Here is a 25141-nt window from a genome sequence, read left to right as displayed (position 1 = left end):
CTAGAGTTAATATTTTCCTTCTGGCTGGCAGTTTTAATGTTGGGTCATTGTGGTTTCTGTTGCAATTTTATTTATTTTATTTATTTATTTTATTCGATTTATTAGTCGCTCATCTGGCTGGAAACCCAGCCACTCTGAGCGACGTACAAAATAAAGGCATATAAACATCAAACATAAAAGTATATAAACATCAAAAAACAAGCAATAAAACTAAACAACAAAGTAGAAGCTATCCCCCAACCCACACAGCCCAACCCAAAGATCAGAAAGTCCTCCTAAAGAAGCTGCGTTTGAAGGCTGGAGGGTGGGGCAAGGCAGGTGGAAGCAGCCTCCCTTGATGGCAACAGAGTCTCTCTCCCCTCATAGTCCTTCTCTTGAGGCAGCTCCCTTTTGAAGGCTGGAGGGTGGGGCAAGGCAGGTAGAAGCAGCCTCCCCTGATGGCAACAGAGTCTCTCTCCCTTCATAGTCCTTCTCTTGAGGCAGCTCCCTTTTGAAGGCTGGAGGGTGGGGCAAGGCAGGTGGAAGCAGCCTCCCCTGATGGCAACAGAGTCTCTCTCCCTTCATAGTCCTTCTCTTGAGGCAGCTCCCTTTTGAAGGCTGGAGGGTGGGGCAAGGCAGGTGGAAGCAGCCTCCCTTGATGGCAACAGAGTCTCTCTCCCTTCATAGTCCTTCTCTTGAGGCAGCTCCCTTTTGAAGGCTGGAGGGTGGGGCAAGGCAGGTGGAAGCAGCCTCCCTTGATGGCAACAGAGTCTCTCTCCCTTCATAGTCCTTCTCTTGAGGCAGCTCCCTTTTGAAGGCTGGAGGGTGGGGCAAGGCAGGTGGAAGCAGCCTCCCTTGATGGCAACAGAGTCTCTCTCCCTTCATAGTCCTTCTCTTGAGGCAGCTCCCTTTTGAAGGCTGGAGGGTGGGGCAAGGCAGGTAGAAGCAGCCTCCCCTGATGGCAACAGAGTCTCTCTCCCTTCATAGTCCTTCTCTTGAGGCAGCTCCCTTTTGAAGGCTGGAGGGTGGGGCAAGGCAGGTGGAAGCAGCCTCCCCTGATGGCAACAGAGTCTCTCTCCCTTCATAGTCCTTCTCTTGAGGCAGCTCCCTTTTGAAGGCTGGAGGGTGGGGCAAGGCAGGTGGAAGCAGCCTCCCCTGATGGCAACAGAGTCTCTCTCCCTTCATAGTCCTTCTCTTGAGGCAGCTCCCTTTTGAAGGCTGGAGGGTGGGGCAAGGCAGGTGGAAGCAGCCTCCCCTGATGGCAACAGAGTCTCTCTCCCTTCATAGTCCTTCTCTTGAGGCAGCTCCCTTTTGAAGGCTGGAGGGTGGGGCAAGGCAGGTGGAAGCAGCCTCCCCTGATGGCAACAGAGTCTCTCTCCCTTCATAGTCCTTCTCTTGAGGCAGCTCCCTTTTGAAGGCTGGAGGGTGGGGCAAGGCAGGTGGAAGCAGCCTCCCTTGATGGCAACAGAGTCTCTCTCCCTTCATAGTCCTTCTCTTGAGGCAGCTCCCTTTTGAAGGCTGGAGGGTGGGGCAAGGCAGGTGGAAGCAGCCTCCCTTGATGGCAACAGAGTCTCTCTCCCTTCATAGTCCTTCTCTTGAGGCAGCTCCCTTTTGAAGGCTGGAGGGTGGGGCAAGGCAGGTAGAAGCAGCCTCCCCTGATGGCAACAGAGTCTCTCTCCCTTCATAGTCCTTCTCTTGAGGCAGCTCCCTTTTGAAGGCTGGAGGGTGGGGCAAGGCAGGTGGAAGCAGCCTCCCCTGATGGCAACAGAGTCTCTCTCCCTTCATAGTCCTTCTCTTGAGGCAGCTCCCTTTTGAAGGCTGGAGGGTGGGGCAAGGCAGGTGGAAGCAGCCTCCCCTGATGGCAACAGAGTCTCTCTCCCTTCATAGTCCTTCTCTTGAGGCAGCTCCCTTTTGAAGGCTGGAGGGTGGGGCAAGGCAGGTGGAAGCAGCCTCCCTTGATGGCAACAGAGTCTCTCTCCCTTCATAGTCCTTCTCTTGAGGCAGCTCCCTTTTGAAGGCTGGAGGGTGGGGCAAGGCAGGTGGAAGCAGCCTCCCTTGATGGCAACAGAGTCTCTCTCCCTTCATAGTCCTTCTCTTGAGGCAGCTCCCTTTTGAAGGCTGGAGGGTGGGGCAAGGCAGGTAGAAGCAGCCTCCCCTGATGGCAACAGAGTCTCTCTCCCTTCATAGTCCTTCTCTTGAGGCAGCTCCCTTTTGAAGGCTGGAGGGTGGGCAAGGCAGGTGGAAGCAGCCTCCCCTGATGGCAACAGAGTCTCTCTCCCTTCATTTTAGTATTTTAGTATTAGTATGATACATATAGTTTTGTTTAACAGAGGGACTTGGCTGTTAGTTGTTTATATAAGATGTAATTATGCATTTTAACTTCCAGGTATCTGATTTTTATGCTATAAGTTGCTTAGTGGTGTGGTGTTGGCTGTGGTGTTTGACGAGCCCAGAACGATAGTGCCGGGTGATTTCAATGTCCATGCTGAGGCTGCCTCTAGTGTTCTGGCTCGGGAGTTCATCACCTCCATGACGACCATGGGGATGTCTCAAGTTGTTACTGGCCCGACACATAGGGCAGGGCACACCCTCGACTTGGTTTTTGCTCCAGATGGAGGAAGGGGTGGTCTGGAGATGGGGGGTTGGATGTGACCCCATTGTCATGGTCAGATCACTTCCTGGTGAAGTTTATTTATTTATTTTTTTTACAATAATTTTTATTCAAATTTCCATAAAACAAACAAAACAAAATCATAAAACATTCAAAGACAAAAAACAAAACAAAAATGATTAAACAAAAAAATAAAATGTTGACTTCCCATTTGTCGCAGATCAGTTATAGGTCTACAATATATAACAATCCTGTCTCTTAAATTATATTATAAAATCACTTTCCTCCAGTAGTTATCTTAATTAATCATCAAATCTCATAGACATTACTTTATTCTTTCCGCAAAAAGTCAAAGAGAGGTTTCAATTCTTTAAGAAATATATCTATCAATTTTTCTCCAAATAAACATGTCAATTAATCCATCTCAATAATAATAATAATCTTATTGTCATAACCATAGTTCAAATAAACATATCGATTAATCCATCTCATCAAATCTGTTAAGTCCAATAATTTCAATAGCCATTATTCCATTATCCATATTAATTCCATCTTCCATCTTCAGTAGTCCTATTAAGTCCAGTAATTTCAGTGTCCAATCTTCCATTATCAGTATTCCATAATAATCTTGCTGTCATAGCCATAGTCATATAATAAGAGTCTGATGGGAATTTCCTCTATCCCAAATATTTTCTTGCCATCGATTCTGAATAAGTTGCTGAAATATTGTTGTAAAGTCATATCTCTGTTCTTCTTTTTTACAAAATGCACTGGCTCATCTCTTGAGAGTTTTTCCATTGTCACATGGCTGCAGTTAATTCCATAGATTTTCTCTATATCAAGCTCCATCACGTCATTCCAGTCCAGAAAATTATCCAAGACATTGATAACTTTATCTCTAATATCTTCATTAATTTCTTCAGAGATAACGTTAAATTCCAAACAGTAGATTTTATTTCTAATATCCATAAACTCCAGATCTTTTTCCAATTCCACATTTGTTCCAATCTCCAGGGCTTGTATCTTCCCTTTATTTTTTCTTTTCTCATCTCTGATCTCATTCTCCTCTCTCACAGGATCCCCTATTTCTTTAAGCTCCTGCGTCATTTTGCTCAGTTCAATTTTCAGCTCCTTACTGCCCTGTCGCAGGGTTTGTTTCGTTATCTCAATCTCATCCATTATTTTCTGAAACATAATTACTTCCAGATTCTCAGCCACTTTCTTGATTGCCATTTTTAAAACCACGAAAACAAAACAAAACAAAAATAAAGAAGAACCACTTCTTATTTCAGCAACAATTGGGTTAATATTCCAGGCTTGATGACATCACAGTATAAACAGAGCAGCCTGCCTTATCTCTCTATTTTCAAGAATACAAAACAAATTTAGTTCCCAGCATCAAAACAGTTAGTGGCGTCGTGAAGAAGCAGATTCGTCAAAATAAAATAGACCAAAAAGAGAATAGTCCCAGACAATATAATGTTCCAAAGTTCATATTTTTTATTTTTTTCTCCTCGGAATAGAAATCCCTTTTCTGTTTATATCTTTAGAATGCACTTCCAGGACAGCTTTTTGCAATAGAAACAGAGATAAGCTGTTAATTTCGTGAATAACAGAGAAGAGTTATAGCTCACCCAGAAGTTCTTTAAAGCTGATTCATTTGACAAATCTCTTTTTGCTGCAACAATTTAAACCAAGTAAAAAAAAAATAGAAAGAAGGGTGCTTGCCTGTTAGTCCGTTTTCTCTTTGAAGAAAAGATAAATGTATCGCATTAATCAGATAGAGCTTGTTCGGAAGTCCGTCCGGCATTGCTGGCTGGACCTTTTCTCATAAATTAATGAAATCCAGTCCTCCCAACAAAAACAGGCTTTTGAGGTTGATCTCTACGTTTCTCCCTACCCGGGAGAAATTTCATCAGTCAAAAAAAAAATGTTCTGACTGATTTATATCTGAATAAGCTTCTTCTGAGGCGGGAGCCCGTCTCAAAAGCAGGCACAAGCGAAGTCACCCTTCCCGGAAGTCCACTTCCTGGTGAAGTTTAGACTTGGAGCTCCGATCCTTCCCTGCAGTGGTGGTGAACAGATTAAGATGGTCCGCCCCCGGAGCCTAATGGAATCCACAGGATTCCTGAATGCCCTGGGGGAGTTCTCAGTAGATAGAGCAGGTGGCCCTATTGAAGCCCTTGTCACGCTGTGGGACAGCGAGGTGCGTCGGGCTCTTGACACGGTTGCCCAGAGCACCCTCACCAGCATTGTGGAGCCCGGCTTGCACCTTGGTACACCAGTAAGCTAAGGGTAATGAAACAGGCTGGATGACGGCTAGAGCGCAAGTGGCGAAAGATGTGCTGTGAGGCTGATCGGGCACAAGTAAAACACCATAACCATAACCATGCCTACTGTGTGGTGGTGAGGGCGACGAAGAAGGCCCACTTCTCTGCCTCCATCGCATCCTGAAGTAGCCGTCCGGTGGATCTTTTCCATATTGCCAGGGTTCTGTTGACATCAACTCCAGGAAATGGAGTTTTAGACCCTTCAGAGGCCCACTGTGAATTGTTTGCAAGGCACTTTGAGGGTAAAGTTGCTCGCCTCCGTAGCAGTCTTGATGCCCCATCCGCATCTACTGTCCCTAATGAGGTGTCCAGTGCAGCATCTGCTGCAACTTCTTGGGAACGGTTTCAGTTGATGCAGCCTGATGACATAGACAAGGTGTTTGCAATGATGTGGCCAGCAATGTGTCCTCTTGACCCTTGCCCTTCTTGGCTTATTAAAGCTTGCCGAGGGGGTCTGACCGAGTGGATCCAAGGTGTGGTCAACGCATCATTGCGGAAGTGGTTCCAGCCACCTGGAAAGAGGCGGTGATCCGACCACTCCTGAAAAAGCCCACCCTGGACCCATTAGTTTGTGACAACTACCAACCAGTTGCAAATACGCCCTTTTTAGGGAAGGTGATTGAGAGGGTTGTGGCACAGCAATTGCAAGTACTCTTGGATGAAACAGATTATCTTGACCCATCCCAGTCTGGGTTCAGGCCTGGTTATGGGACTGAATCGGCCTTGGTTGCGCTGATGGATGACCTTTATTGGGAGAAGGACAGGGGGAGCGCGACCCTGTTATTCTTACTTGACCTCTCAGCAGCTTTTGATACCATTGAGCATGGTATCCTTCTGGGCTGACTTGGTGAGATGGGTATTGGAGGCACTATTTTACAGTGGTTCTGATTCTATCTCCAGGGTCGCTCTCAGAGAACAGCATTGGGTGACTGTCTTTCGGCCCCCTGGCAGTTGTGCTGTGGCGTGCCGCAGGGTACCATCTTGTCCCCCATGCTGTTTAACATCTATATGAAGCCCTTGGGAGCAGTCATCAGGAGATTTGGGGCAAGGTGTCAGCAGTATGCTGATGTTACCCAGCTCTATTTCTTTGTAACATCTGAATTGGGAGACACCGTGCAAGCCCTGGAACGCTGCCTGGACTTATGGTGGTCTGGATAAGGGCCAGTAAACTGAGTCTGAATCTTAGCAAGACGGAGGCACTGTGGGTTGGTGGTTCTCAAGTTCAGATAATTGGTCCGTAAGAAAGAGCAGGTCCGTAGTCTGGGGGTGCTCCTGGATCCATCTTTGTTGCTAGAGGCCCAGGTGACCTCCGTGGTAGCAGTGCCTTTTACCAGTTTTGGCTGGCAAGACAGCTGCGGCCGTTTCTGGACCGGGATAGCCTGACCACTGTTGTCCATGCACTGGTAACCTCCAGGCTGAATTACTGTAATGCGCTCTATGTGGGGCTGCCCTTGAGGTTGGTCCGCAAGCTGCAGCTGGTGCAAAATGCGATGGTGAGACTGCTTACTAGGGCAGGGTATCGCCAATATGTCATCCTGCTACTGAAAAAATTGCAGTAGCTGCCCATTTGCTACCGGGCCAAGTTCAAGGTTCTAGTTTTGGTGTACAAAACACAGCTCGGGACCAGGATACCTGAAAGACCTTCTTACTCCTTATATACCCAGTCGATCACTGTGCTCTTCTGGTGAGGGCCTCCTGCAGATACCATCTTATCAGGAGGTTCGTTCTGCACAACATAGGAAATAGACCTTTAGTGTGGCGGCACCTACCCTGTGGAATTCCCTCCCCTTGAATATTAGGCAGGCACCATCTCTGTTATCTTTTCGGCGCCTTTTGAAGACTTTCCTCTTTTAACAAGCCTTTTAAGTGGAGACCTATCCCAGTCTGCATCTGTGTTGGAATTGCTTGTTAATATGTGTTTTTTTAATATGTTTTAAACCCTTTTTTAAATGATGTTTTTAAAGCTTTTTTTAATGTTTTAATGTATTTTAAGATCTGTTTTTATGATGTTTTAAAGTGTTTTCAGCATTTCTGTTTGATGCCCTGGGCTCCTGCTGGGAGAAAGGGCTGGATATAAATCAAATAATAAATAAATAATAGAGGTTTCAGTATAGGCGATAATGATGATGATGATGAAAGGTGTACGTTCAAGTATTTGTGGCCAAAGTTGCTTTAGCAGCCTGAACTGGGCTCAGAAACGGGCAGTGGTGTGTGTGTGATTTTCATCAGGACCTCAGGATACAGAGAGAGATTTAACTCTTCTCTCCCCAGCTGGAGTCCCCATGAAAATCACTACTTCGTGACTATTGGCTTTAGAAAACAAGGTTCCATTGGCACCAATGAAGTTGTCCACGTCCCCCCCGGCTTATAGCAATGCAGGCAATAATTTTAATTGGGATTGCTGCTGAAGATAAGGTTCAGCTGTATTATGTTCTGGTCCCTCATTGGGAGATTGTGTATCTTTGTGTTTTGCATGAGATCAGCAAGCAAGGACAAGGAAACAAGTTAAACATAATCTTACGCATGTCTACTCAGAAGTAAGTCCCACTCAGTTCAATTAGACTATTAATAGGAATGAGCTATTGATTGATTGATTGATTGATTGATTGCACTTGTATACCGCCCCATAGCCGAAGCTCTCTGGGTGGTTTACAGCAACCAAAAACATTAAAGCAAATATACAATTTAAAACACATATTTTAAAAACAATTTAAAACAATATAAAACAATTTAAAACACATGCTAAAATGCCTGGGAGAAGAGGAAAGTCCAATTATCCCACTGCTGTCACCCTTTTCAGGGCATCCAACCAACTTCTACATGGTTTTTCTTCTTGCAGACCAAGAACAGAGGGTGACAGAAATGTCTGCAAAATTTTTAGCAGGTGCCATCCCCTTGATCATTCTGGTTGCCCTCTTCTGAACCTTTTCCAACTCTATAATATCCTTTTTGAGATGAGGCGACCAGAACTGTACACAGTATTCCAAATGCGGCCGCACCATAGATTTATACAATGGCATTATGATATCGGCTGTTTCCTAGCAGGAAATCTGATTAAGCTGTATATTTGCTTTCTTTTGCTTTTATTGTATAAATTTTAATTGCAATGGCTTGTAGCTAACGCAAATAAAGGATTTGATTTGATTTGATTCGATTAGACTATTCCCCAGATAAATTAGTATGGGATTGTAAGCCTATTCTTCATCTCTCACCGATCTTGTGGAATGTGCAAAGTGACTGAATTACACTACCACCTCCTGTGAACCTTCTCGAGAAATGGCCATTGCACCACTCTTTTAAGTTAAGCAGATACATCTATCCAAGAGGTGGTATAAATTGGAAATCGTTATTACTTAAATGTTCATTGTTTTTCACATCCAACACTTATTGCCTCATGATTTCTGCTTATTTAAAGAGCTGAGATGGAGATCTTTCAACTTCCATCATCCTTGACTATTGGCCATTGAACACTTTAGTTGGACTAAAATTATATCTAACACCTTCTTCTGTTTATAAACAATTGAAAGCTTATGGCTTTTTAGGTAATAAAACATTTGTTTTTGTTGCAACTTTAAAATAGCTATAGGCATATGACAATCTGAAGAACATGGAGGGCAAGTATTGAGGTTTACATGAGATCTAGAAGTTGACTTCATTTTAAAAAGCAAAATCTTTGGCCTGGTTTACAAGTTAACCACAAGTTGTCTCATAGATGATTGAACAAACCATGTGTGGTTTGCCTCCCCTTCCCCTGCCTACTTCTCACACAATATCCTAAACATCTTTGTGGCACCATAGTCCTAACTAACTAACTAAATAAATAAACAAATATCCCACCCTTCCTCCTAGAAGGAGACCAAGCCAGCAAACTTCACTGCATCATCATCCCTTAGCCTTTACATGGTCAGCTACACAAACGGGGCAGGGAAATCTCAAAAGTTATTCAGCTACTCTCCATAATGACCAGGTTCTGCCAGATTCCTTCCCTTCCCCCATTAAACATTCTCCAAAGCTAAGAAGCAAGTGGTGAGGTTTGCTCGGATGTCACCTCTGTAATTGTAGTGGGACAACTCTATCATAGTTCCCGTGACAAAATCCTTCTCCTTCATTGCCTTGCAATATTCTGAGCAGCAATGATTGCTTATGACAACCCAGTATTATTCTTTGCGTGTTGCAATGCTGAAATAGAGTCCCATGTATGCAAGTGCTTGAAAGAGAATTTCAGACAGTGCCAATGATAATATTTATCAAGAATTTCTTTTTTACTCCATATGCTATGCTCAGTCTAGTAAAGAATGCACTCCAGAAGCTGTGCTGTTGCTTTTGTTTGCATGCCTCTTACTGAGATTGCCAATAGAAAATAGTTTACATGTTCCTCAGTTTCTTAAGAATTAACACTAGGATTTTCCTCCTGCCTTTTTAAAATTGATTTCATAGCATTTTCTCACTCTGCCGCCATTTGTATTTTCATTAGTGTACCATGATTGATTTTTGTGCCTTTGCCACAAAAAATAAATTTACTAGAGGTATAATAATGTGCATTTACCTTTATTTCTCTTCCTTTCAATATACTGAAGGTACAAAATCCATAGAACAAAGAACACTGGTGTGGAACACTGTCATTAGTAGAGGGAAACTTGATAATGTATGTAATTACAAAATGCAGTGTCTATATTACATGCTGTGGGGGTGTGGTTGAGATGTATGTTTAAACTGCATCAACATTTTAAGTGTGCAAGACCAGTTGAAGGTTTTTTTTGCCAGTTTCATTCCTGATAAGAATATCTTCATTTGTATGGAAAATATACAAACTCTAGATTTGACCAAGGGAATATTGATTTAAATGCTTTATTGTCATCCCCCCCCGAAATTTTGCTATCAAAAGAGCTAATTATTTATTCTGTATTGATGGATGGATTGCCGTCAAGTCGATTCCGACTTATGGGTGACCCTATGAATAGGGTTTTCATGGTAAGTGGTATTCAGAGGGGTTTTACCATTGCCTTCCTCTGAGGCTGAGAGTCAGTGACTGGCCCAAAGTCACCCAGTGAGCTTCATGCCTGTGTGGGGATTTGAACCCTGGTCTCCCAGGTCATAGTCCAACACCTTAACCACTATGCCACACTGGCTCTGTATTAGACATCTGCAATTAAAGCATTTAAAGAGTAGTTTCCCCCTCTAGGATGCACACCTTAACATGGTGAGGGGGTTTGAGAGTGTTGAAGAAGCTGAGAGCAATGCCGTCAGGAGTCTAGACCAAGAGGCTAGACTCCTAGCAGGGGCACCCAAGACAGAATGGTCAGAGTTGAGACATCAGACTAAGATGCATCCAAACTCAGAGGAAGGGAATGGTAACCCACCTCTGAATACCTCTTACCACGAAAACCCGATGAACAGAGTATCCAAAATGCAACCCGAGATAGTGCTGGAAGATGAGACCCCCAGGTCAGAAGACACTCACCGAGCTACTGCGGCTGGGTCAAAGCAGAAAGGAAGCCTAGAAGTTGATGCACACAGATGCGAAAGGAGAGTCTGGAGTTGTACGACGCACACAATAGGAACATGGAATGTGAGAAGCATGAACCAGGGAAAGTTAGAAATTGTCAAGCAAGAAATGAAACGTATCAACATTACAATACTTGGCATGAGTGAATTAAAATAGATGGGAATGGGACACTTTCAATCAGGCAACTACAAAATATGCAGGAAATGAGAAATTAAGAAGAAATGGGGTTGCTTTAATAGTGAGAAGTGATGTAGCAGAAGCAATTAGGAGCTACAACACAAGGTCTGAGTGAGTGATATCAATGAGATTAAACGGGAAACCTATTAACACAACCATCATCCAAGTCTATGCTCCAATGGCAAACGCAGAAGAAGAATTGGAGAGATTTTACGCAGAAGTACAGGAGGAAATTGATCACACACCAAAACAAGATGTTCTGATAATCATGGGGGACTCGAATGCAAAAGTAGGGAACAGAGAAGAACTAGGAATTGTAGGGAAATGGGTCTTAGGAGACAGAAATGAAGCGGGAGAAAGACTTATTGAATTCTGTGAAGCCGATATTTTCTTGCGAACACATTTTTTGAGCAACCGAAAAGACGACTGTACACGTGGACATCACCAAATGGACAATATAGAAATCAAATTGATTATATAATTGGTAGCAGAACATGGAGAAGTTCCATACTTTCTGCAAAAACAAGACCAGGAGCAGACTGTGGTGCAGATCATGAACTGGTCGTATCGAAAATCAGAGAAAAGCTAAAGAAGAACAACAAAGCAATTATAATGCCAAAATACAATTTAAATAACATCCCAGAAGAATATAAAGATCAAATAATTGAGGATTTCAGCTTAGTTGAAAGAGAACCAGAAGAACTATGGAGTGAAGTCAGAGACATTATCAGGGAAGAATGCAAAAACACAATACCTCTAGTTAAAAAGAGAGAAAGACCTCAATGGATGACAGAAGAAACTCTTAAAATGGTTAAAGAGAGAAGGAAAGCAAAAGCAAATGCAACAATACAGCAACTAGTACATAGGGACAAAGAGAACTATTACAATAGTTATTGTATAGAAATAGAAGAGGACAACAAAAAGGGAAGAACGAGAGCCCGATTCAAAAAGATTAGATAAATTAAAGGGAAATTTAAACCAAGAGTAGGGATGATGAATTATCAAACGGGAACACACTGACTGACTGAGATGAAATAAAAGGAAGATGGAAGCAATACACTGAAGAACTCTATAAAAGAGATGCAAGGATGACAGATTCATTCATGGAGCAACCGTACAGACCAGTCAACCTAACATCAATCCGTGGAAAAATTCTGGAGCAGATTATAAAGCAGTCGGTCTGTAAGCACCTTGAAAACAATGCAGTGATTACTAGGAGCCAACATGGATTTATGAAGAACAAATCCTGCCAAACTAATCTTATCTCATTTTTTGATTGGGTAGCCTCCCTTGTAGACTGTGGGAATGCTGTGGACATATCTCTACTTCAGCATTTGCTGCCTGGAGGTGTTTCTTGCTAAGTTGCCCCATGATATTCTGATTAGCAAGCTAGCTAAATGTGGGCTGGATGGAACAACTATCAGGTGGATCCACAGTTGGCTCCAGAATCGTACTCAAAGAGTGCAATTATCAATGGTTCCTTCTCAAACTGGGCGGAAATGAGTGGGATACCACAGGGCTCATTCCTGGGCCCAGTGCTCTTCAACATTTTTATTAACGACTTGGATGAGGAGGTACAGAGCATGCTTATCAAATTTGCAGATGATACAAAATTGGGGGACACACCTAGTACCGTGGAAGTCAGAAAGAAAATTCAAAGTGACCTTGATAGGATGGAGCATTGGGCTCAAAACAACAGAATGAAATGCAACAGGGATAAATGCAAAGTTCTACACTTAGGAAAAAGAAACCAAATGCACAGTTGTAAGATGGGGAGTACTTGGCTCAGCAATACGACATGTGAGAAGGATCTCGGAATTGTTGTTGATCACAAGCTGAATATGAGCCAAGAGTGCAATGTGCCTGCAAAAAAGGCAAATGCTATATTAGGCTGCATTAACAGAAGAATAGTTTCTCAATTGTGTGAAGTATTAGTTCCCCTCTATTCAGCACTGGTTGGGCCTCATCTTGAATACTGCATCCAGTTCTGGTCTCCGCACTTCAAGAAGGATACAGACAAACAGGTTCAGAGGAGGGCAACAAGGGTGATCAGGGAACTGGAAACCAAGCCCTATGAGGAGAGACTGAAAGAACTGGGCATGTTTAGCCTGGAGAAGACTGAGAGGAGATATGATAGCATTTTTCAAGTACATGAAAGGTTGTCACACAGAGGAGGGCCAGGATCTCTTCTTGATCATCCCAGAGTGCAGGACAGGGAATAATGGGCTCAATTTGCAGGAAGCCAGATTTCGACTGAATATCAGGAAAAACTTCCTAACTGTTAGAACCATATGACAATGGAACCAATTACCTAGAGAGGTATTGGGCTCTCCGACACTGGAGGCATTCAAGAGGCAACTGGACAGCCATCTGTTGGGAATGCTTTGATTTGGATCCCTGCATTGAGCAGGGGGTTGGACTCAGAGGCCTTATAGGGCCCTTCCAACTCTACTATTCTATGATTCTATGATGAAGAACCAGAAATTTTAGAATGTGAGGTGAAAGCTGCTCTTAAAATACTTGGAAAAAACAAATCACCAGGAACAGATGGCATACCAATAGAGTTGCTGCAAGCCACTGGGACTGAATCTGTCCAAATTTTGACAACAATTTGTTATCAAATATGGAAAATTAAACAATGGCCCACAGACTGGAAGCATTCAATATACATCCCAATTCCAAAGAAAGGGGATCCCAGGGAATGCAGTAATCATTGAACTATTGCCTTACTATCCCATGCAAGTAAAGTACTGCTCAAGATTCTACAACAAAGACTGTTACCATATATGGAGTGAGAAATGCCAGACGTCCAAGCTGGATTTAGAAAGGGAAGAGGCACCAGAGAGCATATCGCAAACATACGTTGGATTATGGAACGACCAAGGAATTTCGGAAGAAAATCAACTGTGCTTTATAAGTTACAAAAAAGCCTTTGATTCTATAGATCATGAAAAACTATGGAATGCTTAAAAGAAATTTGGGTGCCACAGCATCTGATTGTCCTGATGCACATCCTATACTCTGGACAAGAGGATACTGTAAGGACAGAATATGGAGAAACCGATTGGTTCCCAATCAGAAAGGGCGTGAGACAGGTGTATTTTATCACCCTATTTGTTTAATCCATATGCAGAAAATATCATACAGAAAGCGGGTTTGGACCAAGATGATGGAGGTGTGAAAATTGGAGGGAGAAATATCAATAATTTAAGATATGCAGACGATACCATACTACCAGCAGAAACCAGTAATGATTTGAAACAAATCCTGATGAAAGTTAGAGGAAAGCACAAGAGCAGGACTACAGCTGAACTTCAAAAGGCTACAATAATGACAACAGAAGATTTATGTAACTTTAAAGTTGACAATGAGGACATTGAACTTGTCGAGTATTATCAATACCTTGGCACAGTCATTAACCAAAATGGAGACAATAGTCAAGAAATCAGAAGAAGGCTAGGACTGGGGAGAGGAGCTATGAGAAAAGGTCCTCAAATGCAAAGATGTATCACTGAACACTAAAGTCAGGATCATTCAGACCATGGTATTTCTGATCTCTATGTATGGATGTGAGGGTTGGACAGTGAAAAAAGCGGATTAAGAGAAAAATCAACTCATTTGAAATGTGGTGTTGGAGGAGAGCTTTGTGCATACCATGGACTGCAAAAAAGATAAATAATTGGGTGTTTGAACAAATTAAACCAGAACTATCACTAGAAGCTAAAATGATGAAACTGAGTTATCATACTTTGGACCTATCATGAGAAGACATGATTCTCTAGAAAAGACAATAATGCTGGGGAAAACGGAAGGGAGTAGCAAAAGAGGAAGGCCAAACAAGAGATGGATTGATTCCATAAAGGAAGCCACATACCTGAACTTACAAGATCTGAACAGGGTGGTTCATGACAGACGCTCTTGGAGGTCACTGATTCATAGGGTCGCCATAAGTCATAATCGAGTTGAAGGAACATAACAACAAGAGTACTTTAACCATGAGTCATTTGAAAGTCAGCTAAAAACAAAATGACTGGAACACTTGATTGAAATTACCAGAGTTTTAAAAGAATCAGATATATTTGTATAAGACTTTTAACTACATAGCTATGGGAAGTTTGTTACCTGCTGTGGCAGTGAAGCAAAGACACATGCAGCTAGGTCTGCATTCTTCTGATGTTCAAGTAACTTGCAACCTGATAGCAAGTCATTTTTTAGTTGAAAGTATTTTCAAAAGCAATTTGTAGTGCAGCATGATAATCTAGTGTTCAAATAATTTTTTTTAAAAAAACTATGGGTATCTGGGGTGGGGGGGAAGCCATGGGTAGAGAACCTGCAGCCCTCAGACTAATTTCATGAAGAGGGGGAGCTGAAATGGATGGAAGGAAGAGGGTGGTGGTGGTGGAAACCCTTTGTAAACAGTGAGTTCACACCTTTGGCAAGCACAGCCTATCATTTGCTTAGCAGCACACTGGGCAGGGACAAAGAAAAGGAGATGGAGAAGGATACCCCTCCCCCACTTTGGCTTTGCCCCACCCACGTCTAACTATGGCATGGCCCACCCTGTGTTGCTGCCAGGCCCAGGTGATAAGGGAGAAATCTAGGGCCTTTCAGCCCAGGGGACACCTAGCAACCCTTTTTCTTTCTTTGTTACATTTAATATGTATATATATGACAGCCATGTGAGACCCAAAGGCACTCTGGGAGATGAAAATATTGAGACCAGTGACTGCAGCCTGCCATTTACAGCACACCTGGATGACTCTGTTGCGTTTTGTCATATTGTTGCAAAGGTTCCCCTGGGCTCTTCCACTTAAGCTTCCTCTAAAAAGATATTTTCAATCAGCCGCTCACTCACTCACTTTCTTTTTTATTACCCATATTTCCCTCCTTTCCAAAACAAACCCCATGTGATTGCTCCTCCTCAGTCCTAGCAGGCTGTTCTCTTTGTTTTATCTCCCCTCCCACCCAGTTCATGGTGGGTGCACTAGAAAGCCTCCAACGAAATCGAGTGCTCAGCTGGTGGCAGGAGAGAGAAGCTGCTCAGAGCCAAAACCGCCCAATCCAGGAGCAATAAGGTGGGGAGCCCTACTTCAGCACCCCCATTGTTATGTCCGGGTTTTCAGGGAACACTCCACCACACATACACACACTCTGTCCCAAATAGTTTTTTCTTGCTTAAAAGCAGGAAGAGGGGCAGCAGGGACTCTACAGAGCGGTCTTTCTGCAACAGCATTTGCTGCCTGAAGGTGTTTCTTGCTAAGTTTCAAAAGAGGTACAAAAAAGACATGAGAGAATAGAATGGTGATGGCACCACTAGGGCTGGCCAGATCAGTTTCCAAAATAAGAAGTGCTTTATGGAGTTTTTGATGTCTGAAGCACTTCCTTGATCTTGGTTGAAGAACGGGGCAAAGGAAAGGGGGATCCATTCAGTTCTGTGGATTTGGGATTATTTGAAATACAGGACGCTCCTCCTAAGAGACAATTACAGTAGGGCCCCGCTTTACAGCGCTTCACTTTACGGAGCTTCGCTAATGTGGTGGTGTCAATTAAACTCAATTAGACTAAAGCCCCACTCATACGGCACTTGTTCCGCTTTTACGGCAGTTTTAAGGCGTTGCGCGCCATTCTATTCAATGAGCTCCACTTTTCAGCGGTTTTCTCTTTTCAGCGGGGGTGCGGAATGTATGAGTGGGGCCCTACTGTACACACACATCCTGCCACCCCCTTGCCCCTTTCAAAGCCTCAGAAGAGCCACTGACTCATGAGATGGCTGCGATGCTTATCACTTTGGACTAAGGAATCCTGCTCAGTGACTCTGCTGGGACCTCCCTGTGATCAAATGCTTCCTGAACTACTTCTGCTTATGAAAAAGAGATGTTTTACATGAATTGATGAATGTCTAGTTAGAAGTAAGCCTCGTTGAGCTCAGCGAGACCTACTTCCGGGTGCGTGTGTATTTGCAGCTTGTGAAGGGGGGGGATGAAAAGAAGGAAGGAGAGGGGGATGTTTATCATGTTTAAAGATTACATTTCATTTCTCTCAATTAAGCTTTCAGGCAAACATTTCTCATTGGTTCACTACCCCCCTTTAAGACCCAGGTTAAAATCAAATCCTCACTCATTATCACCACCTCTGCCAAGCTTTCCATGAGGAAATCTGTGTACATGGTTGCAGACACATATTTTACATGGTATTTTTATTTTTAAAATATGTGATCACAATTACATCTTGTTGTTTTACTTGCACATCAGGAAAGTAGCAGTTGTAAAGGAGGGAATGAGGGAGTAGCAGATGTTCACTGTATACATCACAACTGAAGTAATATACACATTGCTATTTAAAGAGGGGGGCTGTTAGATCATTAAATCCAGGGTCTAAAATTACCTAGCTGCATCACTGGACCCGCCATTGGCATGCATATTGCCCTAAAGGAAAGGCAGCCCTCAACAGAAAAAAATCTCCTACCCTCCTGTGTTAGCCTGTCTTAGAGCCTACTCAGATTCAATTTGCTGCTATACCTTCTGCTATGCACCTTTTGACTGGTTTTCTTCTGCAGTGTTTGCTAACATGTTCAAATGTGAAAAAACTTTCTTGGCTGCTGTCGCTTTGTGTCACTGATATTATCAAGTAGCCAAATATGACTGGTTTTTATTTTAATCGTGTGAAGTGTTATATCATTCCATTCATTTTGATCTCTGATAATGAGAGACAGTTCATTTTACTCAACTGGAAAAGGAAAAACAATTGCTAGGAGTGGGTGGGAATGACACTGACAAAGCCGCAGCTGGGAAAAACAATGGTGTGGAACAAAACTGAGGACAGGTGAATATCCACACAATAGTTTTCTTTAAAAAATAATAATTTTATTTGCTGATTTTCCAATAACAGCAGAAAATTTCAAAAGCAAACAATCCCAAAATTCCCCCCTCCCAAAACAACTTTTTCCCCTACAGACCCCTCCACTACCCCAGTCCTTCTAGTAGCAGGAGACAAAGTTCATCTTTACTTTGTCCATAGAGTTCTGAAAGGGGGAGGGGGGCACACAATATTCTCCTACCGCATCAATGTTAGAGGTTTTGATCCAAAACTATTCAATGCAGTCCTAGTATTCATAAAATTGACCAGTAGATCCACAGCTCAATTAGGCCAGATCATTTGGATTTTAGCTTATTTACACATAGATCTAATCCATTACATGGGCATTGTATTGTAATTCATGGGATATATACCCACACAGTGTGTTTAGGTCTGGACTGCTAGTCTTGTTGGGCAGCTTGGATTCATGCATTTTTATTAGATTGCTGGGTGGGCTGTAAGCCATAGTGGCTAGAGTGTTTCATATTTATATTAATCTTAGACAAGGGACACACCAGTTCAGAATCCCTGCTTAGCTTTCCAAGCTTTCGGTGTGATGTTGGGCCAGTCATTTGCTCATAACCTAACTTATCTTCTCAGGATCTTGTGAGAATAAAGGAAGGTGGGGGGCATCCTACACCATCCTGAAATATTTGAAGTGCAAGCGGGAATAAGAATGTAAGAAATAAAGTGTTTTAAGCATTACAATTTTTCATTGCGTTTTGCTTGCTTGTGAACATTTGCAAATGCCTTTACTCTACAAGATGCCTCTCACTGAAGACACCATGTTACTGTTTATGCAATTTTACCTGTGGCACTTAGGCATCTATCACACTTGTAGGCGTAGAGCCAACCATTAAAACTTAAAACAGCGACAACATACACATTTTGCAAATTATTTGGCATTGTGTGTTTGTGCTGCTGAAGGATATATGAATATATATATAATCACAGTTTATTAGTCTAACAGTCAATAAAAATGATAAATTACCTTTGTGGTATTTCTTTTACAATGACTGTAAGCATCTTTCCCCATGAGCGCTAAAAGCATAAATCAGAATATGTATGAAGTTGACAGTTTTAATTGCTTAGCACTGGCATTCTTTAGTCAAGTGAGGGCATCATTGGTCTTTCAAAGATATCAGCAGTTGGGTTAGGACTATTTATTTGTAAATGTGCACCGTTGAGAAGTATGAATAACTTTTTAAACTTTGAATTTGACAACTCCTGGCACTTGACATTCTTGGTGTACTCATATGAAATTCCACCCATCCCCCAGCTAAATAATCACAGTAATGTTCATTAATCAGTGTCTTCCTTCACAGTAGTGCTTGAGAATTTTACATGTATATTCCTGTTGAACAGCTCTACCAATTTAAGTGCATATAAATATTTTTAAGCTGTAAAAAAGTTAACTAATGTTTTGTTTGAATGCTAGGGTAATTTTTGCCTTTCAGATACTGAAAACTGGAGGAATAGCTGCTGATGTCTTAAAATAAAATTGTTTACAAACATATTCCAGTTTACATCCTTATAACTATTTGTTTTGCATCATACAGCAACTCACATTCTGACTTTGATCTTTTGTGCCAGAGTAAGAAATCTCAACTTGTGGTCAGCTTTGACCCTAGTATGTTTTGCTTTTGGATAATCAGAATACTGACTGTCTTCATTAAATGTGAAATGTCTTTATGAGGATTTTTTTACAAGACTGAATTTTGAATAATCTCTGTAACGGTGTGTGATATAACTACATACTGTGCACTGATGTGCCTTAAGTCTTTAAGCACTTGATGCTAGTATTTCTATCAGTATAGCTGGCCTGTTCTTGTATGTAGAGTTGGAATCCTGCATTGCACATCCTTCAGACGCAAGTGCCAAAGGCTAAGTCAGTAGATAATAACTTGAGATTTATGTATTTTTCCAAGTTACAGTGATTGTAAACTGACAACTTTGAAGGACCTAAACGGACATCAAAAGGGTAATCAAATTCGGTCTATTAAGGATTTCTCATTTTCCATTAAATTCTTTAATGCTTCTCCCCTTTTTTCCTGTTTTTTTCAGCCAAGCCCAATACCAAGTCCTGTTTTGGGGAGGAAGCCAAATGCTAGTCAGTCACTTCTTGCTTGGTGCAAAGAAGTTACAAAAAACTATAGGGGAGTTAAAATCACCAATTTCACTACATCCTGGAGAAATGGATTATCCTTTTGTGCAATATTACACCACTTTAGGCCTGACCTAATGTAAGTAGGAATATTTTGTCTTTGTACTTAAAGTTCTTTCTTATTATAGTGAAACCAATATGGCAAAGAATAAATCCAACTTTAATTTCTTGGATTATGTCTCTGTTTCATTTCTATTTTACTTTTTAAGATGCTATCCTGTTGGGTGAAGTAAAAATGTACAAATGCCCATATCATATGGCCTTTCTGACACTTTCCCCTAACACCATTCCCATTTCTTTCACTTACTTTTGGTGTGTGTGTTTTTCTTTATAATGTTATACAAAGAACTGACTTCAATATGATTATGAAAATTGTGTTGGTGTTGAAATGAGATGAGACAAATAAGCCTGTAGCTCTTTTGTATTGACAACGAAAGATTACCTCATGGCAAATTTGGTTGTCAAAGCTAGCCTCAGGTCCCTGCCTTAACTTCTCTTTTTAGATGGAAAGCTTCAGGCAATGAAACATGCAATCTTTATATTTATATTTATGTATTTATTCTTTTAATTTTCCACACTATTAGTTTTGCTGATTGGATTGCTGTGAAATTGCTAGTTACTGTATGATGCTGTTTTTATGTTGAATTACTATTTTTTTAGATAGTGGTTTGTTTTAAAAACTGCTGCTTTTATCAAGTACTTTACATACCTACTGTGCCATTTTCCCCCTCAGTGACTACAAGTCCCTGAATCCTCAAGATATTAAAGAGAACAACAAAAAGGTAAGAACTGCCAGAGGAAGGGGAAAAATAGATACAGCTTCAATTTTGGATCTCGGCAGGTTTTTATTAATTTTGTGAATATGAGGTTGTTTGGTAAGGTCATAACAGCACCTCACAGAAGATTTTGAGCCTCCTGTGGTTCAAATTGGATGCATTATTGACTCTAGTTTGTCAGGGTTTTAAACATTACCGATAAATGCCATGTTGGCATTAGGGTTTCATGTTTATATAGGCCTACATTAACTGCGAAAGAGTGTGAAAAAAGGAGGAGCGGTAGGTCTCTTGTGATCATTCTTTTTTTAAAATAATTAAATTAAAAATACAAATTATCTTGCTTCAAGGCGTGCTGGGCCACTACTTTAATATGAATGCTGTCATTGGTATGGTTATAATAAGCAGTGTTTTGACTATGGCTTTTATTTTAAGAAAGAGAGAGAGAAATGGAGATAACACTTCACATAAGCTTTTATCCAGCACAGCCAATTAAACTTAGCAGTGAGGTGCATTGATTTTTTTTATTATATGCAGAGTATTAAATAATGTTTTTGGTTGGTAACAAGATGTATATTTTTAAAGAAGGGAAAATATTAATGAAGTACTGTCTGATAGTGTTCTGGGTCCAAGTTTATAATCCTCAATAATATTAGGTAATCTAATACCCTTTTGATGTAAAGGTTATAAAGGAACATTCTGAATTGAGTTCAGTGATTTAAGACTCAATCTAAGAATCACAAGGACACATTTTGGTACTTAACGCTGTTTGCTGTGAAAGTATTTTACTGTAGTTAGGAATTTTAATTTTCATAATATTCTAGGGCATTGGCCCTAGAGGGATCAATTTAAAAATTGCTCATTTTCCACTTGATTCACCTACAACAAAACTAAGTGCAAATCAGCTCAATTTGTTTTATTAGCTTTTTTTCATCTAGGCAGCGTGACTTTTATACTTCTAACTGATCATTTTTAAATTAACTTACAAAATTCAAGATAATGCATAGGAAAATAAATACCTCCCTTAAAAATGCCCCCTTTTCCTGTATGCAGGAAATTTATAGAATTTGTTCAGAAAATCCATACATATGTTTCATTCAAAAAATGTGTGATGAATTATTGATCCTTGATAGAATAATGAAGACACATGAAAACTCTGGTATATATAATCTTCTAGTATTGTTACAAGTGTACTTTAAATGCATGTTCATGCTCTCGAAACACAGAAACGTGGGTGATATCTAAGTCACTGAGTAGTCATTGAAATTATTTAAGTCCACTAATTTCATTAGGTCTATTCTGAGTATGACTAACATTGGATATCGCCCCATCCCATGATTGTAGTATCTGTAAAATATATATGTTTGTTGGAAGAGAAAATGAGAAATTTCAGACTAGAAGTAGATGCACTGCCATCTTTTTCAGCATTATGTGTTAAGCTGTCTGATGAAATAAGAGGATTATCTGTGACATCACACTGATTTCTGTTGCAGTGTGTTTTAACTTCAAAATCCTATGATTGTACAAGCTAATCAAACATGACTTTGAGGTCCTTAAGAGCATAAAAGCTAATCAAACATGATTCTAAGCCAATATAAGTAAATAGTAGTTTGATTTTTGAAAAAATGCTGTTAAATGTACAAATGACTGGAAGTGGGGAGGAGTTTTTACAGAAAACCTATTAGCCCATTTTTATAATGTTAAATCAGTCTCTTTATTAAAGAAACAATTGTAGTTGCCATAATGTGGTGTTTTTTCATTCTTTCAGCATTTTCCAGCTCTTTCCTGACAGCTTCACTGACTAGCTCAGTTGCTTCCTGCAGATTTATTTCCAAGGCTGAAACAGTTCTGCCTGATAAACCTGTGTGCCCTTGATTGGAATGAGCACAGGCCTGGGAACAATTGTCTTCCATGCAGATGTATGGAACATTTGACCATGAATTACTCCTCCTAACCAACCAATGAATAAATAGCACCCTTTTTGCCCCATCCTGTTATGTCCTACAAATTGACAGAGGAAAGGAAAATACATTGAGGTTCTGACTAATTTATAGAAATGCAATCCGATTAGAGGAACCTTTGCCTGTGATTTATATTTTTCCTAAACAGATACCTTTGATGAAAGTTATTCTACACAATTAGATATTAAAACATGGTACCACAAAAGCATGTCATCAGAGCATATCCTAAAACTTGTTCCCATTCTAAGACTGCAGTGTATACACATTTTCAGGAAGTAAGCATCATTAAACACTTACTTTTGAGTAAGCAAGTATAGGATTGCCTGTAAAAGCAGGATTGAAGGGGGGAGGAGAGATATGTATTATTTGTCAGTGTGTTAAATAATAGAGGGATATTTAGAATGCTGCTTCTGGTGTTTTTGTTGATGAGCTACAGTGGACAGTTGTCAGTCACCTACTACGTGCTGCTGCTGCTTTTTTTAAAAAAAAATCCATAATTAGGAAAAGGTTATGGTGTAAAATTAATTTCAGATGTTTGATTTGCAGAACATTGGGAAATAAGTTGGTCCCCAAAAACGACTCTAAGCCCAGAATGCCTTAAAACTTGTTTTTTGTTAGAATGCTAACACCTAGACCAAATCATTTGTAGTTGTTTAACAAACTCAAGTTTTGTAATATGACCCAGGTACAGTAGTTGCTATACACCATTCACCATACATATATGCTGGGAGAGCAATGTTGGATATGAATTAAAAACTACATATTTGTACTTATAAATAAACTGTACCATACACTCAATTGCTTCTAATCAGTGAAGGTGAAAGTGAATGTTCTCTCTGAGCTCACAGAAATTGCTGTACTATAATTATCATTGGGTCCTCTAGACTGAGACCTTATTTTGTTACTTATCAAAATTGAGGCTCAATGAGGTATGTGTGGATATTGACGTAGGCAAAGTATAACCTGCAGTTTTGGTGTAACCAACCAACCATGTACTTATGATACAGTCTATTGTCTATCAGTGTTCACTTTACAAGAGAACAGAGGGAACCTGCCTCCCTTAGCTACTGTTTTGAGAAGAGACTGGAGGTCATGATTTGACTAAAATTAGGTCAGGGATAGGCACTTGTGGATTTCATAAAGAGCCCCCCCTTTCCCCCATAATTCAACCATATCCCATGTTCATTGCCCATCCTAGGGTTTAAAGTTGGCAAGTGTAGCTTGACTAGATACTTGTCTAAAGGAAATAAAAAGAGCAGCAAAAGAGAAATAGTCACAGGTATATTTTGAAAAACTTGTTTTCAAGAGAAATATTGAATGTTTTTGATACAAATTTATTGGGACAGCATTTATGTAATAGGCTTTTAGACCACTTTTTAGGCAAAGTTGCCTCTTAACCCAGTGAACATTCACATATAAATATAAATCCATAGACTCAAGCAGTAAAACCAGTTAAAACAATTACAGTAACCAGTTCTATCCCAGGAACATATAAGCCAACATACTAACAAACATATCATTAGCTCTAAAGATCTTCATCCAATAAGCTAGATTAGTCCTCAAAGGCCATGATTTAAAAATGGCCTTTAAGGCAGATTTAATGTTGGGAGGAGCGAAGGCTTGCTTGATCTCACTTGTAATAGAATTCCACTTTTGGGGGCCACCACTGAAAAGGCCTTGTTCCATGTACGTTTTTACAGTTGGGCATCTCAACAGGATATGTTATTTTACTTATTTAGACGAGCTCAAGTGCAGCTGTCTTCATGTGCAGATGTTTTTGTTGTTGTTCCTGGATTGTTCTATGGTTGTATTGATCTTTTTTATTTGTATTTATTTTTTTAAAATGTACACCATTCTTGAGACAAAACAGGCTCCGGAATGGCTTACAAAGATCAGAAATAAGATGTCTGCCATAAAGCCATGGTTACTATGAACCTTTATTTAATAACAAACCCTGCAGCTATTACAGAACCTTGTTGAAATGATCTTGGGGAAATTCCTCAAGACTTAAGAAACTTGCATCTACCTTAAATGTGTCAATTAAATCTTCCCTGGGTGTTACAATGTTTCATTTTCAGGATTTATACCCACCTTCAGTAGGAAGTCTCAAGGCAGCTAAAAACAATTTAAACAATAAAATGCATAAATGAAAATCGCAAATTTCCACAAAGCAACCAGAAACAGCAAGTTTTAAAAAGCAGCCAGTTCATGCTAAAAGGAAGGACAGAAATAATTCCAAAAGCAAACAAAACACCAATACAATTAGAACAGGATGGAATTTGCCTGACACCTTAAACATAGTAACAAAGGCAATAGGTGAACATGTATGAGGAATTGATGCAGCAGTTTGGGTGCTACAACTGAAAAGGTATCTTCTTGGTAGCAACCAACCTAACCTAAGAAGACACAGCAGCCAGATAACAGCCTTCAGTGAAATTCTTAACAAGTAGGCTACTCATGTGGAAGAGGCTGTCCTCTACATACCCCAGGCTCATACCATTTGGGCTCTAAAGCCCAAGACTAGCACCTTGAGTTGAGCCCAGAAGCAAAATGAAAGTCATTCAGGAATTATTTCAGTGCTAACATTATAATGTTTATGGCAGACAGTTCCACACCAACTTCAGGGGCTTCCTCAAATACAAAATGTTGCAGTAATCTAGTTTAGATGTTGCATAGATTACTGTGGCCAGGCCATCTCTCTCAAAGAAGGAATGCAGCTGTTGCAGCGGCCAAAGCTGATAAAAGGTACTGCAGATACTGAAGCTATTGAGCCACATCCAGCAGG

The 25141-nt window shown here is 40.8% G+C and overlaps 1 protein-coding gene across 6 annotated transcripts in view; it reads left to right on the top strand.

Annotated features, from left to right (window-relative positions):
• Window positions 1–25141, top strand: part of EHBP1 (EH domain binding protein 1) — a 400871-nt gene that overhangs the window by 216571 nt on the left and 159159 nt on the right. For all 6 annotated transcript variants that reach the window (XM_061622278.1, XM_061622277.1, XM_061622276.1 and 3 more), the window contains exons 11-12: window positions 19523–19701; window positions 20356–20404. In XM_061622278.1, coding sequence (XP_061478262.1) covers window positions 19523–19701; window positions 20356–20404 — 228 coding nt within the window. The remainder of the gene's footprint in view (window positions 1–19522; window positions 19702–20355; window positions 20405–25141) is intronic.

Source organism: Rhineura floridana, chromosome 4 (assembly GCF_030035675.1).
Source record: "Rhineura floridana isolate rRhiFlo1 chromosome 4, rRhiFlo1.hap2, whole genome shotgun sequence".
Taxonomy (NCBI): domain Eukaryota; kingdom Metazoa; phylum Chordata; class Lepidosauria; order Squamata; family Rhineuridae; genus Rhineura; species Rhineura floridana.
This window is presented reverse-complemented; position numbering and strand designations above follow the sequence as displayed.